The sequence below is a fragment of the Argentina silus genome, assembly GCF_951799395.1.
Source record: "Argentina silus genome assembly, contig: scaffold_330, whole genome shotgun sequence".
Lineage (NCBI taxonomy): Eukaryota > Metazoa > Chordata > Actinopteri > Argentiniformes > Argentinidae > Argentina > Argentina silus.
Window position 1 is genome coordinate 12,501 of NW_028152705.1, and position 17,787 is coordinate 30,287.

Sequence of the window (17,787 nt, forward strand, 5' to 3'; positions counted from 1 at the left end):
CCCCCCCTCACCCCCCCTCCTGTTGCCCTGACAGCCCCCCACCCCCACTGTAGCTCTGATAGCCCCCTCACCACTCCCACCTGCTCCTCCCACCTGCCCCTCCCACCTCCACCTGCCCCTCCCACCTGCCCCTCCCACCTGCCCCTCCTACCTGCCCCTCCCACCTTCCCCTCTTACCTGCCTCCTACCTGCCCCTCCCACCTCCACATGCTCCTCCCACCTGTCCCTCCCACCTCCACCTGCTCCTCCTACCTGCCCCTCCCACCTCCACCTGCCCCTCCCACCTGCCCCTCCTACCTGCCCCTCCTACCTGCCCCTCCCACGGTTGCTGAATTCCAAATCCACCCCAGCCTTCAGTTTCCTCCCTCGTCACGCCTGTAGATCTGACAGCATTGGGATAGGCCTAGTTGACATGGTAACGGCTGGATCCAGCCCTCTGCTGGGTGGAACGGCGGCCATATTACTTAGACCTAACGCAGTCACTGTACATCTACTGGAGTGCTCCCTGAACCCTATCACCACCCCTGACCTCTGATCCCTGGACACGCATGTCCATCTGAGAGGATTTGGATAGATGTAAGCATGACAGTGAAAACCCCTCAGGGGGTAAATCCCATCCTCTAAGATCTAAACCCCATCCTCTAAGATCTACACAAGTGCCTTAGGCGGCCCCAGGGCACACACACACACACACACACACACACACACACACACACACACACACACACACACACACACACACACACACACGCCCCAGGGTTGATTGAAGTATTCACCATAAGACGTGATTGTTAACTCCTCTTTTTCCGTCCTCGTCTTCTTCTTCTCCTCTCCCAGTGGAGTCGGTCACGGTGCCCCCGGCCCCCCTGCTGCAGCTGGAGAAGTGCTGCACCAGGAACAACAGTGCCACCCTGGCCTGGAGGGTAACTGCGGCCCCGGGGACCAACCCCAACCCCATAGAGGGCTACATTCTGGAGCTGGACGACGGCAACGGAGGACAGTACAGGGTCAGCTCACACACACACACACACACACACCACACACACACACACACACACACACACACACACACACACACACACACACACACACACACACACTCACTCACTCACTCACTCACTCACTCACTCACTCACTCACTCACTCACACACACGCGCACACATGCACACACACACACACACACACACACACACACACACACACACACACACACACACACACACACACAGCACCATCTGGTGTTGGAGCTATACAGCATATGCAGTATGAATAATGAAAGTAGCGTGGAGGCTGTAGAGACTGTAGAGACTGTAGAGGCTGTAGGGTCTGTAGGGTCTGTAGAGGCTGTAGAGGCTGTAGAGGCTGTAGAGACTGTAGAGGCTGTAGGGTCTGTAGAGGCTGTAGAGGCTGTAGGGTCTGTAGAGGCTGTAGAGGCTGTAGAGGCTGTAGAGACTGTAGAGGCTGTAGGGTCTGTAGAGGCTGTAGAGGCTGTAGAGGCTGTAGAGACTGTAGAGGCTGTAGGGTCTGTAGAGGCTGTAGAGGCTGTAGAGGCTGTAGAGGCTGTAGGGTCTGTAGGGTCTGTAGGGTCTGTGGGGTCTGTAGAGTCTGTAGAGTCTGTAGGGTCTATGGGGTCTGTGGGGTCTATGGGGTCTGTAGGGTCTATGGGGTCTGTAGGGTCTATGGGGTCTGTGGGGTCTGTAGAGTCTGTAGGGTCTGTAGGGTCTGTAGGGTCTATGGGGTCTGTAGTGTCTATGGGGTCTGTAGGGTCTATGGGGTCTGTGGGGTCTATGGGGTCTGTGGGGTCTGTAGAGTCTGTAGAGTCTGTAGGGTCTGTAGAGTCTGTAGAGGCTGTAGGGTCTGTAGGGTCTATGGGGTCTGTAGGGTCTATGGGGTCTGTAGTGTCTATGGGGTCTGTAGGGTCTATGGGGTCTGTAGTGTCTGTAGGGTCTGTAGGGTCTATGGGGTCTGTAGGGTCTATGGGGTCTGTAGGGTCTACGGGGTCTGTAGTGTCTATGGGGTCTGTAGGGTCTATGGGGTCTGTAGGGTCTGTGGGGTCTGTAGAGTCTGTAGAGTCTGTAGAGTCTGTAGGGTCTGTAGTGTCTATGGGGTCTGTAGGGTCTGTAGAGTCTGTAGAGTCTGTAGGGTCTGTAGGGTCTGTAGAGTCTGTAGGGTCTATGGGGTCTATGGGGTCTACGGGACGTCAGATCATATAGAATTAAAGGGGTATTACACACATTCTGATCAGTTCCTTATGAGTCATGTTTGAGGTGAAGGGCTGAAGGGCCACTGACCCTGTACTGCATGTCTCTCTGTGCGTGCGTATGTGTGTGTGTGTGTGTGTGCGTGCGTGTGCGTGTGTGTGTGTGTGCGTGTGTGTGTGTGTGTATGTTTGTGTGTGCGTGCGTGCGTGTGCGTGCGTGTGTGTGTGTGCGTGCGTGTGTGTGCGTGCGTGTGTGTGTGTATGTTTGTGTGTGCGTGCGTGTGTGCGTGCGTGTGCGTGCGTGTGTGCGTGCGTGTGCGTGCGTGCGTGTGCGTGCGTGTGTGTGTGTGTGTGCGTGTGTGTGCGTGCGTGCGTGTGTGTGTGTGTGTGTGTGTGCGTGTGTGTGCGTGCGTGTGTGTGTGTGTGTGTGTGTGCCAGGAGGTGTACGTGGGGAAGGAGACGGTGTGTACGGTGGATGGCCTCCACTTCAACAGCTCGTACAACGCCCGGGTGAAGGCCTACAACGGCAGCGGGGTGGGCCCCTACAGCCAGACCGTGGTGCTGAAGACCTCCGACGGTACAACCCCTCTACACACATCACACATACTGACAGAGTCACACACGTGGTGTGTGTGTGTGTGTGTGTGTGTGTCTGTGTGTGTGTGTGTGTGTGTGTGTGTGTATGTGTATGTGTATGTGTGTGTGTGTCTGTGGTTACCTGTCTGTGTGAGTGTGTGTGTGTGTGTGTGTGTGTGTGTGTGTGTGTGTGTGTGTGTGTGTGTGTGTGTGTGTGTGTGTGTGTGTGTGTTTGTGTGTGTGTCACATGAAAGGCAGGGCCTCCCAACAGGAAGACAGTCTTAATTAGTGCTGGGGTGGTCCACTGAGAGATACCTGCCTGCTGTTGACACACACACACACACACACACACACACACACACACACACACACACACACACACACAGCCTCCTCTTAAACCCCATTCTAAACACTTTGGTCTGGCTCCTTTATCATGAAGAGCTAATCAGTGTCTCTCCAATGGCATCCCCTTCTAATGGGATGGGACTGATGCAATCTGTCATTGTCACAAACACACACACATACACACCCAGACACACACACACACACACACACACACACACACACACACACACACACACACACACACACACACACACACAGTGACTGGGTTGGCTATCTGGTCTGACAGTTTAGTTTAGCGTGATGACAGCCAGGGCTGATTACTCAGTCCCCTGGAGGAAGGGAGGGTTGGAGAGAGAGAGAGAGAGAGAGAGAGAGAGAGAGAGAGAGAGAGACAGAGAGAGAGACAGAGAGACAGAGAGAGAGACAGAGAGAGAGAGAGAGAGAGAGAGAGACAGAGAGAGAGAGAGAGAGAGACAGAGAGAGAGAGAGACAGAGAGAGACAGAGAGAGAGACAGAGAGAGAGTGTGCAGGCTGTTGATGCTAATACTGATTGAGTTGAAGGCTACTGGGAGGCTAGCTAGCTAGCGGGTGCAGGGTCTACTGGGAGGCTAGCTAGCTAGCGGGTGCAGGGTCTACTGGGAGGCTAGCTAGCTAGCGGGTGCAGGGTTGTTGTGTGCAGTATAAGTGTTTATTCCGGAGCCTCGTCTCTGAGGACCAGAGCTAATTACAGGAATGGTGTGATCCAGCCTAGCCTCCCTGCCCCAAGGCAACACATTAATCCTCTGCTTGACTTTTCCATCAGAACATCAAGTTTAATGTTTCATACTGGAGCTGTTTAATATTTCATGATCTCTGTGAGATCTCTGCTATAAAGTTGATCAGGTGATTTCCGTGTGTGTGTGTGTGTGTGTCTTAGCTGATCAGGCTGTTTTTGTGTGTGTGTGTGTGTGTGTGCATGTGCGTGTGTGCATATGTGTGCGTGTGTGTGTATGTATCACAGCAGATAGTGGATGCTGTCGTACTAATGAAGCCTCCAGCAGAGTTCAGGTTCACACAGGCTGTCATGGCGACACAGGCTCACACAGGCTGTCATGGCGACACAGGCTCACGCAGGCTGTCATAGCGACAGACCTGGATCTGCTCCCAGACTCCCACACAGGGTCCACCTCAACTCCCTGACGTGTCATTACCCCCGCCTGTTAGTAACAGACTGGGGACCTGGACCCAGATTCAGACGACTGGATGAAAAAGCACTTTAGAACAAAGCTCTTACCTTCGTCCCGGAGTAAACCAAACCAGCACCATGTGATGAATATTTCAACTATTATGTTTTATTATGATATTTCATTTGATTTGAATATTTAAATGTTTCAACTCAAAATGGCTTCTATGACTGGGATATCTAGAGACATTATGACCCCCCTCCTCCTCCCCCCCAACAGTGGCGTGGTTCACCTTTGACCCCACCTCGGCCCACCGCGACATCGTGCTGACCAATGACAGCCAGACGGTGAGCTGCAGTAGCTATGACGACCGCGTCGTCCTGGGAACCGCGGCCTTCTCCAAGGGCGTCCACTACTGGGAGCTGAGCGTGGATCGCTACGACAACCACCCGGACCCGGCGTTCGGCGTGGCGAGGATCAACGGCGTGAAGGACGCCATGCTGGGGAAGGACGACAAGGCCTGGGCCATGTACGTGGACAACAACCGCTCCTGGTTCATGCACAACAACTCTCACACCAACAGGTGAGGAAGGGAGGGAGGGAGGGAGGGGGGGGGGGGGGGGGGGGGGGGGGGGTTGGACCCCCTTTTGTAGCCCATCTGCTTCAAGGTTCGACGTGTTGTGTGTTCAGAGATGGTCTTCTGCGTACCTTGGTTGTAACGAGTGGTTATTTGAGTTACTGTTGCCTTTCTGTCATCTCGAACCAGTCTGGCCATTCTCCTCTGACCTCTGGCATCAACAAGGCATTTTCGCCCAGAGAACTGCCGCTCACTGGATATTTTCTCTTTTTCAGACCATTCTCTGTAAACCCTAGAGATGGTTGTGCGTTAAAATCTCAGTAGATCAGCAGTTTCTGAGATACTCAGACCAGCCTGTCTGGCACCAACAACCATGCCACGTTCAAAGTCACTTAAATCACCTTTCTTCCCCATTCTGATGCTCGGTTTGAACTTCAGCAGGTCATGCCTAAATGCATTGAGTTGCTGCCATGTGATTGGCTGATTAGATATTTGCGTTACCGAGCATGCCTAATAAAGTGGCCGGTGAGTGTACAGTGGGTGGCCATTTTGGGTAGAGTAGCTAATTATGAAGCTCCTTTGTTCGTTGTGTTTCCTCTCCTTCACGTCACCTCTGTGTCTCTCAGCCTCGTTAATCCTCCTCCTCCTCCTCCTCCTCCTCCTCCTCCTCACTGAAACACACCCTCTGTGACTCACTCACTCATTACAGCACGATAGCAGGTTAGCAAGGAAACACGGTTTGGGGGATCCTATTATCTGGCAATAAGAATTAAGTGAATTACAACTTGCGTGGTGGTTTGTCAGTATTAGACATTAACGTTGAGTGGTTAGGGTAAGTTCTCAGGGGAAGGAATTAGCAAATATTTGCATAAGCAACAAGCATTCTTTGGTCCCCAGAACGTAATAGTGTTCCAGATGTAAACCCTCCAGGTGATGCTGCTTTCATCTCTGACAGGTTTGATGTTTGAGCTGAGACTCGAAAACAAACACACTGCTCTGATGCCTTTTCTGGGCTTCCACTGGTGTGACTGTGTGTGTGTGTGTGTGTGTGTGTGTGTGTGTGTGTGTGTGTGTGTGTGTGTGTGTGTGTGTGTGTGTGTGTGTGTGTGTGTGTGTGTGTGTGTGTGTGTGTGTGTGTGTGTGTGTGTGTGTGTGTGTGTGTGTGTGTGTGTGTGTGTGTGTGTGTGTGTGTGTGTGTGTGTGTGTGTGTGTGTGTCTGCAGGGCTGAGGGGGGCATCTCTAAGGGAGCCACCGTCGGGATCCTGCTGGACCTGAACAAACACACGCTCACCTTCTACATCAACAAGGAGCAGCACGGACCAATCGCCTTCGAGAACCTGGAGGGCGTGTTCATGCCTGCCGTCAGCCTCAACAGAAACGTCCAGGTGAGACAGGAAGTGTCTAACCCTTACCCTTAATTAAATTAAACTATATATTTAGTAATGATAGAGTAACCATCTGTATTAAACTATATTTATATATATTTAGTAATGATAGAGTAAGTATCTTTAAACGCCAGTGACATTGTTAATAGTGAAATCATCGTTATATTCTATATATATGTTATATTCCTCAGTGTGTTGTGTTTAGAGCTCTGAGTCAGAGTCGGGTTTTGATGATGCATTCCCGCGCCACGCTGCTCAGACATCCTGGGGAGAACCCTGGTGTTTATTATTAAAACTGGCTTCTGAAGCTCAGCTTGGCGCCCAAGTCTGTCCCAGCCTCATCTGGTACTGTTTGTCCTCTACAGGTCACCTTACTGACAGGCCTGGAGGTGCCAAAGAATATTAAGCAGCAGTAGACCCCCTCCTCCCCCCTTTCCCTGCTCTCCCCCATTCTCCTCTCTTTCTTCCCCTCCCCCATTCTCATCTCTCCTCTCCCCCCTCCCCTCCCCTCCCCTCCCGTCCCCTCCTCCCCTCCCCTCCCGTCCCCTCCTCCCCTCCCCCATCCTCAAGGTGCCCCTGGCCCCTGGCTCAGTCCCATCAGTGCGGTTGACGGGGGTTCGAATCCCAGATGTCCTGCGTCCCACAAGCTAAAGCCTAGTCCTGGCACTGTCCCATGCCATGTCAACATGGAACCTCCGCCCCATCCCCCCCCACCCCCGCCCCCTCCCCAACACCACTCTATCTGGTGCTGTTCTAAGCCTATGTTCTATTAACGCCCTGGGAGAGAAAATATGAAAGGGACTTCTTCTTCTATAGTGGACTATAAAACTATTCAGTTTAAGTTTGTTTCTTTTTTTTCCCCGAGTTTTAATTGCATCTCAATCTGTACAACCAAGATTCTGTGTTTACAGTCAAACGCACAGGAGGCTACCTGGGTCAGTTCCCCCGCAGTTCAGTTTCTCTTCTTCTCTTCTCTCAGGTTTATTCACAGAGGATTTGTATAGGAAGCGGTTTCACTGTAGGAAACTGTCGGCCATTTTGGAGCAGTAGGCTCTTGGTTGAATCTCCCACACAGGAGTGGGGATTGTTCCGGTTTCTCAGCGATATGCTGTTGATTGAGTTTACAGTAACAGTCTTTTCCATATCAGAGTTGGTGTCAATTCCATCTCCATTCTGGTCGGTTGAAACATTCCTATAATTTCTGTATAATTTTATTATTTTTGTATTTTTGCAGCATAAGAACTTGAATTTCAATTCATGTTCTGACTTGACCAGATTTGAATAGGGATTTTCCCCAGCCTTGCTGTCAACATAAGGACATAGATAGTTGTATTTGTAATCAAAAACGAGTCAGAGAGGACAAACTAACTGTATCTTACACTCAGTATGAAAACTGCCAATGACCCGGGGTCAGTTTCTCGAAAGCTTCTTAGCTAAAGTAATACATTATCCTTCTACCCGTGGGCCCCTCCTCTCATAGAGCAGAAAAGTTCCTCATTTAACACATTTTGTTCTGTCATGAACAGAAGAAGATTGACCTGCAAACATTGTATAATAATGTCTCTCTCGGCTTTGCTTGTTGTTGTCAGGAGAAGTTAAGTACTACTTAAGCTACAAATCTTTCGTGCAATCGACCCCTGCACAGTGACACATAATACAGCATCACACCAGAGGAGACTGGTGAAGGTAGAAATCGGAGGACGGGCTCATTGTAATGCATGAAATGGAACGAGGAATGATGTGTTTGATACCATTCCTCATATCATTCCATGCATTACAATGAGCCCGTCCTCCGATTTCTACCTCCACCAGCCTCCCCTGCATCATACACAGTCCACCGTAGGCCCACTGTATCAGAACCACAACATGGTGTCGGTCAAACAATACAATCAGGAAGTCAGTAGGACTGTGCTGTATAGAGGACATGTTGGTTCTACGTGGAGCCAAGTCACTGTGAAACTATGATTGAGATGGAACATTCCCATGTATATTTTGTCAAACTAATTTATAATAATAATAATACAGTAGATTTTCAGACTATTTATTCTATTGTTTAATGCATCGGATTTTATTATATTATTGAGATGTTCATATTATCCCCGAAGCGGGTGAGTGTGAGTGTGTGTGTGAGTGTGTGAGTGTGTGTGCGTGTGTGAATGTGAGTGTGTGTGTGTGTGTGTGTGTGTGTTGTTTTGAAACGGTATTGTAAAGAAGTTAGATGTATTATAGACACGCCACAACAGAAGGTGGTCTATGCATGACGAAACACTGTAAATATTGACCAACGTGTCACAGCATGTATTCTAAAAGTGTACCCGTTTACTAAACACTGGATGTCTCTACCGTACGGTAAAAGCCACCGGGACGGTGTGTTCTGTCTGCGGGAGCCGCCGCCGGGGAGGAAGCCTCTCTAAGCGGCCAGAACAGGACGGGTCGCCCCCTGGCGGCTCAACCACACCGTCAAGTGAATTTCGTCACAGTGTATTTTTCAACCTCATAATAAGACGAGTTAATGTGATTTTCCGAGGCTCAGGCTCGTAGTTAAAGGACTGGGTGAACTCGGACGGTGGTAAGGGACGCTGTGGTTCTGTGGTTCGTCAGAGAGAGTTAACGGAACCGTAGAGAACCTCCTCAGCAGGTTTAACAGACTTATTAGTACTGGACATTTACATGTGACGTGTTCTCATTTACACTCAGACCCCGGCGTCTTTATCCTCCTTTGTTACTGACGTAGAGACGGACGTTGTTTTGGACTGTTTCATATTATGTCATTAGAATGTTGTTTCTTTCTTTTCATCTTGCTTGCTACACCACTTTTCATGCACTTTTCATATTTTGTTCATCCTTTCTCAGCCCTGCGATTTTGTCCACTTACGTAACATGGTTGTGTTGACTAGATAGGGAGTATATTTATTGTTCAGATTAAAAGTTTCGCCTCTAAGTAATGTGCCCTTAATCCAGAACGATGACATCGGGGTTTTTGGATTAGGAATACCAAAGCTGTTTTTTGTAGGAGAATAATTCAACTGAGATTGTGTATGCCCTGTGGTAGAGGACACTCTCCTTACTGATCCCCCTGTGTAATAAAAACACCAAATATAATAATAATAATAATATAGTGCTGCCATTAGTTTGAATGGGTGCTGGGGTTTATTTATTGGAGTCTGAGTAGAGCAACTGCCTTGTACATTAAAACATGTTGATATGAGGCTGGGGGAGGTAGAAATCAGAGGACGGGCTCATTTGTAAAGCATGGAATGGAATAAGGAAACCTTTCCATGCATTACAATGAGCCCGTCCTCCGATTTCTCCCTCCCCCAGCCTCCCCTGGTGTGTGTAATGTAGAATGTTTTTTACGGAACTGTTGTCCGAAGCTAAGCGGAGGATGCATGTGATCAAACAAAGAGAATGCAGCGGACGGAGAGTTTATTTAGCGCTGATGAGTCAGGATGTTAGCCTGATGACTGGTTGGTTCCTGACAGCTGTGTAGCACCAAGACTCTTTACCTCCAACTAACCCTAACCCCAGAGCCATCTACAACAGAGACAAAGACAGGACATGAGGATTAAGAGGCTAGGGAGTAGGGACTAGGTTCTAGGGCGTAGGGGCTAGGTTGTAGAGACTAGGTTCTAGGGAGTAGGGGCTAGGTTCTAGAGAGTAGGGACTAGGTTGTAGGGAGTAGGGACTAGGGGCTGATTTGGAATTCAGAACACAGCAATAGTGATGACAGCTGCCATATCATATGGTAATCATTCACATCCGATCAATCACTTGTTCTGATCAATCAAATATCTGTCATCAAGTGCACCCCGTTTGGAGCAACCTTTCACCTCTCACCAGTCACTATGGAAACAGCACTCCCACTATAAAAATAAAAGATGCAGGTGCAGACCATAATGTTCCAGGAATCACCATGGTGATGCACACAGCTCCTCCCCCCTCCCCCACCTTACATGGTTCGCTATTTATAAAAACAAAACAAAATGGTGCTAGAATCAGTCACAGCTGTCAGACCATGTTTCAGTCTGCAACTCTGCCTCCAGAGACAAGTACACACAGATATATATTCCTTTATTGATTTATTCAACATTTATTTCTACATGTACATTGTCATACATTTCAGAGATGTTTATTTGGCCGCCCTAACTTGTCTATGTCACATGACCCTGAGGTAACCATTCAGCAGGGCACGACATTCCAGAACATTCCAATGCAGACATTAACATTCTACACATTACTATCTGACACACACACACACACACACCTCTGGCAAATGTCGACAGCCTGGCACTGTAGGACACTGTAGTTTTGGTGTCTACAGTGTGTGTGAGTGAGTGTGTGTGTGTGTGTGTGTGTTCACATAAGCTATGCTAGTTCTATTCTAAAATGATGTCGATGTGTGTTTGTGTTTTCGTCTCTCATCCGTCCTCCTGAGATGTAAATGTTTTGTACTACTAAGTGGTTTGTATATGAAATGAAATGCATCGTTTTCATAATGATAAAGTGTAAAAGAAAAAAACAAACATAATGTAATGTATTTTTTTTGTTTCCTTTATAAAAATGAATAAATTAAATAAACTGTGATGGAATATGAATGAACGCTCTCCGCTGTCCTCTTCTTCTGTGGTCTCTGGTCCTCCATGAGGTAGGCAGAGTCTTCTTCTCTCCTTCTGAACTACGTAGAATACACAGTCCAACCTGATATTCCATGTTTACGACATTCCAATGACATCATCAGCGACAGACAACATTCCACGTAAAGAACGTAGAAGATTCCAGCACAGCTCTGTGGTCTGTGTTCTTCCTCATCGCTTGGCTTTGATCTTCTGGATGTCTTTAGAGTTCAGGACCAGCATTCCATTCTTGAAGCGTCCCACCTGACCCGTGGGGGCGGAGCCGGACGACGACTTCCTCTTCTCGTCCCTGGAGGACAGGAAAGACACGGTCACACGACCTCACGCCATAACATGCTGCAGTTATAATTAGTTGTTAAATAATTAATTAATTTCTTGTCAATTAGTTCATTTTAATTACTCTGACATCCTCCTCCACTGAGGTAAAACCACCTCCTCCTCCACTGAGACGTCTCTTACCTCGGTTTACTCTTCTTCTTCTTCTTCAAATCCTAGAAAAGCAAACAAACAAAGTGAGGTGAGGTCTGACATGACATCATCCTCAACGCTGCACCAGAGTCTGACCTGTGGGAGGCTGGTGGAGGTAGAAATCAGAGGACAGGCTCGTTGTAATCCATGGAATGAGCAATGAAATCAAACATGTTCCACGCATTACAATGAGCCCCGTCCTCCGATTTCTACCTCCACCGGCCTCCCCTGGTGAACGTAGCCATGCTGGTGTTATCTCACCGTAGGGACCTCCTCCTTGACCTTCTGCTTCTTGTCCTTGATGGTCTGCTGCAGGACCTTGTAGTTGACATACTCCTTCTTAGGAGGCTGAGATGGAGACAACAGAAGGTCAGGTGACTTGATGCTCAGTTACATTGTAAGGAGGGGGAGAGGAAGGGGGAGGGGGGGGGTGATGTGGCTAACTGTGTTAGTGTTCTAACAGCCACAGAGGTGACATTGGCTGTGTTGTGTACCACAGCAGCACTCCACTCAGAATGAAGCCCTGTATCGTCCATGTGTTCTAAATGTGACCTCTGTGACCTCTGGGTTGATAATGGAACTACGTCTACGAAGTGCATGAATGCTGTTTACTTAAAGGGACAATTCACAATTTAACATCACATTCATGACCTCCAGCACTACATGTAGACCGGAGATAGTACACTCTTCACACCTCCACTACTGTTGTTGAGTTTCTGCTGCTATTACTACGCTACCTTATGTTACTGTTATTGTCTTTTTCTATTATTATTTTTGCATTGTTGATCGTTGCGGAGTTGCTTGCCCTAAAGCATTTCATTGCTCTATATCTAGTATATTGTGTACGTGACAAATACAATTTGATAATGAATATTATGTTAAAAAGTGAAGTGTCCCTTTAAAGCATTTCCAGTGCCGTGACTCACCCGTGCTCCGAGCATGACCGCCCTCTCCTGCTCAAACACCCTCTGCTGGGCCTTCTGGTACCCTGTGATGCCAAACCGGTGGACCTCCAACCGAGCCTGAACACAAACAACAACAACAACAACAATTCAACTAAATATTTTGGATGATAGCGATTATAACGATTAGTCTGAAAAATTTCACAAAACGTTCACGTGTTTGATACCATTCCTCATTCCATTCGATGCATTACAATGAGGCCGCCCTCAGATTTCTACCTCCACCAGCCTCCCCTGATTCGTGGTCATTTCGCTGCGTTACCTTCTCTAGGCTGAAGTCCTTGGGATTTTCTGGATCCTTCTTCTTCTCCTTCATCTGAGGGGTCTGAGGGGGGAGGAAACCGGGAGATGATTGACAAGCAGCAGGAACAACAGAACATCAGAGCTACGCCACCGAAACGTTGCCATAGTAACCCACCTTTGTCTCTGGTGCTGATGTCTTCCTGGTGGTCTTGGGCTTCTTCGTAGGGTCCTGGAAGGTCACGACCTCTACTAGTGGCAGCTGGGGAGGGGCTGAGCCCGTCCCCGCAGCGTTAGAGGGCTCAGGGTGACCCGTCTCTGTGTCTCCCACACCGCGGGGTTCCTCTGGACCGGCCTTCATCACCCTGGCGTCATCATCAGAGGCCCCCTCCACCTCCTCCTCACATCGCTTCTTGGACTTCTTCTTTTGAGACGTTCTTTTTCTCTTCGATGCCGGTCCATCACCTGCAAAGACATGTCGTCTGTGTTAGCTCGCTAGGCTCCACCTCAGGGACCAGCGACCTGAACGATCAGGACAGACGACTAACTTGTAGTTTCATCAGGTGTGTTATTGCTAGGAAGGAACAAAAACATGCATCCACAGCACATAATACACACACTAGTCAGCCAGCGAATGCTATCAGGTGAGCTAAAGGCTAACAAGCAGCTCCACAACATCCAGTAACCCTTCACCGGTGGACGGACAGCTAGCTACCTAGCAAGCTAACTATGCTTACCGAAATCATAGAGCTTATTCAGAACCTGATCCAGGAACAACTCGTCGCAGTCCTCTTCTTTTCCGTCGTCGTCCTTGCTCATTTCAACCACCAATGAATGTCATTTGTAGACGAAACGTTAGGTAGAAAAACTAAAGCTACAAATGACAACAAACCCGCGGTTTCCACGTGTGGAGACGAGTATGGGAATGACGTTCCACGGCCACCGTAGCGGCCTGCGCGAACACGGAAGTGATCTTGAGCAACACCCATGTGAATTCTGCCGTCTGGGGCTTCTTCAACAAGGAATATCAACCCGCTGGACTCTTACATAACCGTACTAGTCTGTAGTTTAAGCAGCGTCTATGTTTTAATAATCGCTTCTAAGGAATGGCGTCCAAATCTCTCTATTCGGTAGGTACAGTTGTAATACTTTTGCTACTTTGACAGCTGGGAGCTAGCATCACGCCACCAGCCCAGCCCACCTCCCGGACTGACACAACGTTAACCTTCTGAATTAGGTGACAGATCTGGAGCTAAATGTCATTTTCAGTGGCGACTGGACAGCGATCAACAATAAGCGCATGCGATCGTGCAGAATTGACTTGACATGCCATTTCTGTTTTGATGAGCTGTGATTTAGTCAACAAATGATGTGTAGCTTGAAATCATGTTTCCCCCCCCAAATTGTACCCTGCTTTCATGGAATGTAAATAATAACACATCTAGAGATATGTGCATGGTCAAATGCATTTCACATTTAGTGGGTGACCCGGCGTGCATGCAGAAGTCACGGATAGCGTCTTTAACCTTGTCAGCGGCCTGGACGGGTCAGCTCCTCTTGTTTGTCGTTGGTACCGGTGTGTTTATGTCACGTTGTTTGAACAGCCGAGGGACCTGGTGCTGAAGAAGAGAGACGACTTCGAGGACATCCTGGAGGAGCGGAGGACCTCGAGCGACCTGCGCTACGCGCTCAGGTGTTATGCCCCTGTCCTCCACAAGGGGGTGACACCCTGCACGGCCAGCGTGCTCAAGAACGTCGTCCTCCAATCAGATCAGCTTCACTACGTCATTAATCAGGTAGCAATTATCAACAGTACAAGTTGTCACATGGTGCAAAAACACAGTTTTAGTCATTGGTCAAAGTCGCCTCCACAGACTTGTATGATATGTGTAGTATCTATATAATGGTTCGGTGGGAGTCCATGCATCTCCAGGGTTCTCCCCAGAGAATGGAACAGTGTTTCTGCGCTACGCTGTGAATTTGGCGGCGCCACCATGTAAACATTACAAGGCAGATTAAACGATAGATTTAGCAACGACAGAATAACTATCTTTGATTGCCAACGACAAGTGAAAGCAATATGATCTTCCTCAGTGAATTCAGTGAGTTTTAACTGTATTTGTGGCGCATTTTGACATGAATAAACGCAAGTCGGGGTTTGATGATGCAATCTAACGTCAGGCTGTTCAAACATCTTGGGGAGAACCCTGATATCATGTGACTTCTAGTCTCTAGTTGATGACCTCATCCCTGGTCTCTGGTTGATGACCCCATCCCTGGTCTCTGATTGATGACCTCATTCCTAGTCTCTGGTTGATGACCTCTTCCCTAGTCTCTGGTTGATGACCTCACCTCTGGTTGATGACCTCACCCCTGGTCTCTGGTTGATGACCTCACCCCCAGGTGTCCAGGGAGACGGGCAAGGCCAGTGACATGGTCCTGGAGGAGGCGGGGCTGATCCTGGAGGAGATGGCCCACCGCCTGCAGCTCGCCACCGTGCGTCTGTTTGCCTTCGCCCTCAGCAAAGCTTTCAAGACCATCTGCAGGAGCGTGTGTGTTAACCAGGACGGCATCCAGAGGGTGAGGAGCTTGTGTGTGTGTGTGCGTGTGTGTGTCAACCAGGAGGTCATACAGAGGGTGAGGAGCTAGCAGGGGAGGCTGGCGGAGGTAGAAATCGGAGGACAGGCTCATTGTAATGTATGGAATGTTATCAAAGACGTGATGCCCAGTAGTGAGTCCTGACCTGGTCATTGGTATCAAAGACGTGATGCCCAGTAGTGAGTCCTGACCTGGTCATTGGTATCAAAGACGTGATGCCCAGTAGTGAGTCCTGACCTGGTCATTGGTATCAAAGACGTGATGCCCAGTAGTGAGTCCTGACCTGGTCATTGACTCGTGTGTTGACAGACAACCATCTACTGCTGTTGGAGAAGTAAAGGACCTTAACGGAATGTGGTGATTGTAGAGTCAGTGGAGTGATTGTAGTGATTGTAGAGTCAGTGGAGTGATTGTAGAGTCAGTGGAGTGATTGTAGAGTTAGTGGAGTGATTGTAGAGTCAGTGGAGTGATTGTAGTGATTGTAGAGTCAGTGGAGTGATTGTAGAGTCAGTGGGGTGATTGTAGAGTCAGTGGAGTGATTGTAGAGTCAGTGGAGTGATTGTAGAGTCAGTGGAGTGATTGTAGTGATTGTAGTGATTGTAGAGTCAGTGGGGTGATTGTAGAGTCAGTGGGGTGATTGTAGAGTCAGTGGGGTGATTGTAGAGTCAGTGGAGTGATTGTAGAGTCAGTGGAGTGATTGTAGAGTCAGTGGAGTGATTGTAGTCAGTGGAGTGATTGTAGAGTCAGTGGAGTGATTGTAGTGATTGTAGAGTCAGTGGAGTGATTGTAGTGATTGTAGAGTTAGTGGAGTGATTGTAGTGATTGTAGAGTCAGTGGAGTGATTGTAGTGATTGTAGAGTTAGTGGAGTGATTGTAGTGATTGTAGAGTCAGTGGAGTGATTGTAGAGTCAGTGGAGTGATTGTAGAGTCAGTGGAGTGATTGTAGAGTTAGTAGAAATGCTGTATTAGCTACACATCTTTTTTTTTATATGAATCATTTTGTAGAGATGGTTGGAACATCAGATGGTTATATTTATATATTGTTAGTATATTTATAGTATAATATGTTGGTAGTATATTTATAGTGTGTGTGTATATATATATATATATAGAGAGAGAGAGAGTATTTGTAGTGTATATGTGGTATACTGAGGCTCCGCCCCCTGCTCTCTCAGCTCCAGCAGGCCATCCAGGATCACCCCGTTGTTCTGCTGCCCAGTCACCGTAGTTACATGGACTTCCTGCTGATGTCATACATCCTGTACACCTATGACATCGCTCTGCCAGTCATAGCAGCTGGCATGGGTAAGAACTCCTGTACTGGTCATAAGAACTCCTGAACCTGGTCCAGTACTCTACACACATGTACTGGTCATGGGTCAGAACCTGGTCCAGTACTCTACACTCCTGTACTGGTCATGGGTCAGAACCTGGTCCAGTACTCTACACACCTGTACTGGTCATGGGTCAGAACCTGGTCCAGTACTCTACACACCTGTACTGGTCATGGGTCAGAACCTGGTCCAGTACTCTGCACACCTGTACTGGTCCAGTACTCTACATATCTGTACCTGGTCATGCAGCAACCTGTGACGTAATTGTAACAGTGTTATTGTGACGTTGTTGTTGTGACATTGTTGTTGTGACGTTGTGCAGACTTCATGGGGATGAAGTTCATCGGGGAGATGCTGCGGAAGTCCGGAGCCTTCTTCATCCGCCGGTCCTTTGGGGGGGACCGTCTCTACTGGGCCGTGTTCTCAGAGTACGTCAAGACCATGCTGAGGGTGGGTTACCATGGAGACCCGTGACACTGCTCTGGGGTCAGGTCTGGGTTTCCCCCTTTCATATCCATGTTCATTTAAACAGGGAGATCTTAGTGAGACTAGAGTGTCTTTCACAGAAGAGCCCTGGTACCTGGCAACAGGGAGTACGATCCTAGAAACATCCAGACAGACAAAATAACACAATATCTCAACAACTTAAAATGAACGGAAACTAAGAACAGAATCACAACCTCTTAAGACATCCACCAAATTAAACAACGGACAACAGACCAAAGCAATACATAGAAGTCTCACATGGTGAGGATCTGGGGAGGGAGGGCTGGTCCTAGGCCTCCCCCCCCCAAGGGTGTCAACACAACGCCCTACTGTTCAGACAGACTGCTAGTGAATGCTGCCTTGTTGTAACTGAACAAGTGTTGATTGTTGACTTGTGTGTTTTCGATTTTCATGTAACTGAACTGAACTAGTGTTTGTTCCTGCATGGGCGCTTTAGAATGGATTTGCACCAATCGAATTCTTCCTGGAGGGGACCAGAAGCCGGACATGCAAGTCCCTCACCCCTAAGTTAGGTAAGCCCCTCACCCCTCTCCCCCCCAAGTCCCTCACCCCTCTCCCCCCCCAAGTCCCTCACCCCTAAGTTAGGTAAGCCCCTCACCCCTCTCCCCCCCAAGTCCCTCACCCCTCTCCCCCCCCAAGTCCCTCACCCCTAAGTTAGGTAAGTCCCCCTGGGGTTGAAATCAATTAAATAAGAGGATGAATTGAAAGTAAATGCCCTTTAATCATTGAATTGTAATTTGAATGTCCTCCCTAAATGGACTGAATGATCCCAGAAATGTTTTTCTCCTACGTGGCAG

At 48.6% G+C, this 17,787-nt stretch overlaps 3 protein-coding genes across 3 annotated transcripts in view; 2 read left to right on the forward strand and 1 right to left on the reverse strand.

The window, feature by feature from the left end:
• Nucleotides 1-6,663, forward strand: part of LOC310824671 (tripartite motif-containing protein 67-like) — a gene marked incomplete at both ends in the record, with an annotated part of 17,971 nt that extends 11,308 nt beyond the window's left edge. Inside the window, 5 exons of the mRNA XM_083697922.1 lie at nucleotides 838-1,007; nucleotides 2,640-2,778; nucleotides 4,565-4,868; nucleotides 6,085-6,247; nucleotides 6,613-6,663. Coding sequence (XP_083554048.1) covers nucleotides 838-1,007; nucleotides 2,640-2,778; nucleotides 4,565-4,868; nucleotides 6,085-6,247; nucleotides 6,613-6,663 — 827 coding nt within the window. The remainder of the gene's footprint in view (nucleotides 1-837; nucleotides 1,008-2,639; nucleotides 2,779-4,564; nucleotides 4,869-6,084; nucleotides 6,248-6,612) is intronic.
• Nucleotides 6,664-10,330: 3,667 nt separating this feature from the next.
• On the reverse strand, nucleotides 10,331-13,424 carry fsaf1 (40S small subunit processome assembly factor 1). The gene is made up of 7 exons (XM_083697920.1): nucleotides 13,289-13,424; nucleotides 12,730-13,016; nucleotides 12,574-12,636; nucleotides 12,276-12,371; nucleotides 11,611-11,697; nucleotides 11,341-11,372; nucleotides 10,331-11,170 (listed from the first exon to the last, which is right to left on the reverse strand). Exons 1-7 carry the CDS (start codon nucleotides 13,368-13,370, stop codon nucleotides 11,053-11,055), a joined length of 765 nt encoding a protein of 254 aa, XP_083554046.1. The 5' UTR covers nucleotides 13,371-13,424; the 3' UTR covers nucleotides 10,331-11,052.
• A 124-nt stretch (nucleotides 13,425-13,548) lies between these two features.
• LOC310824670 (dihydroxyacetone phosphate acyltransferase-like) lies at nucleotides 13,549-17,570 on the forward strand (the record flags this gene model as incomplete). Its single annotated transcript, XM_083697921.1, has 6 exons — nucleotides 13,549-13,681; nucleotides 14,156-14,347; nucleotides 14,955-15,131; nucleotides 16,325-16,454; nucleotides 16,806-16,933; nucleotides 17,427-17,570. Exons 1-6 carry the CDS (start codon nucleotides 13,658-13,660, stop codon nucleotides 17,568-17,570), a joined length of 795 nt encoding a protein of 264 aa, XP_083554047.1. The 5' UTR covers nucleotides 13,549-13,657.
• Between the last annotated feature and the right edge of the window lie 217 nt (nucleotides 17,571-17,787).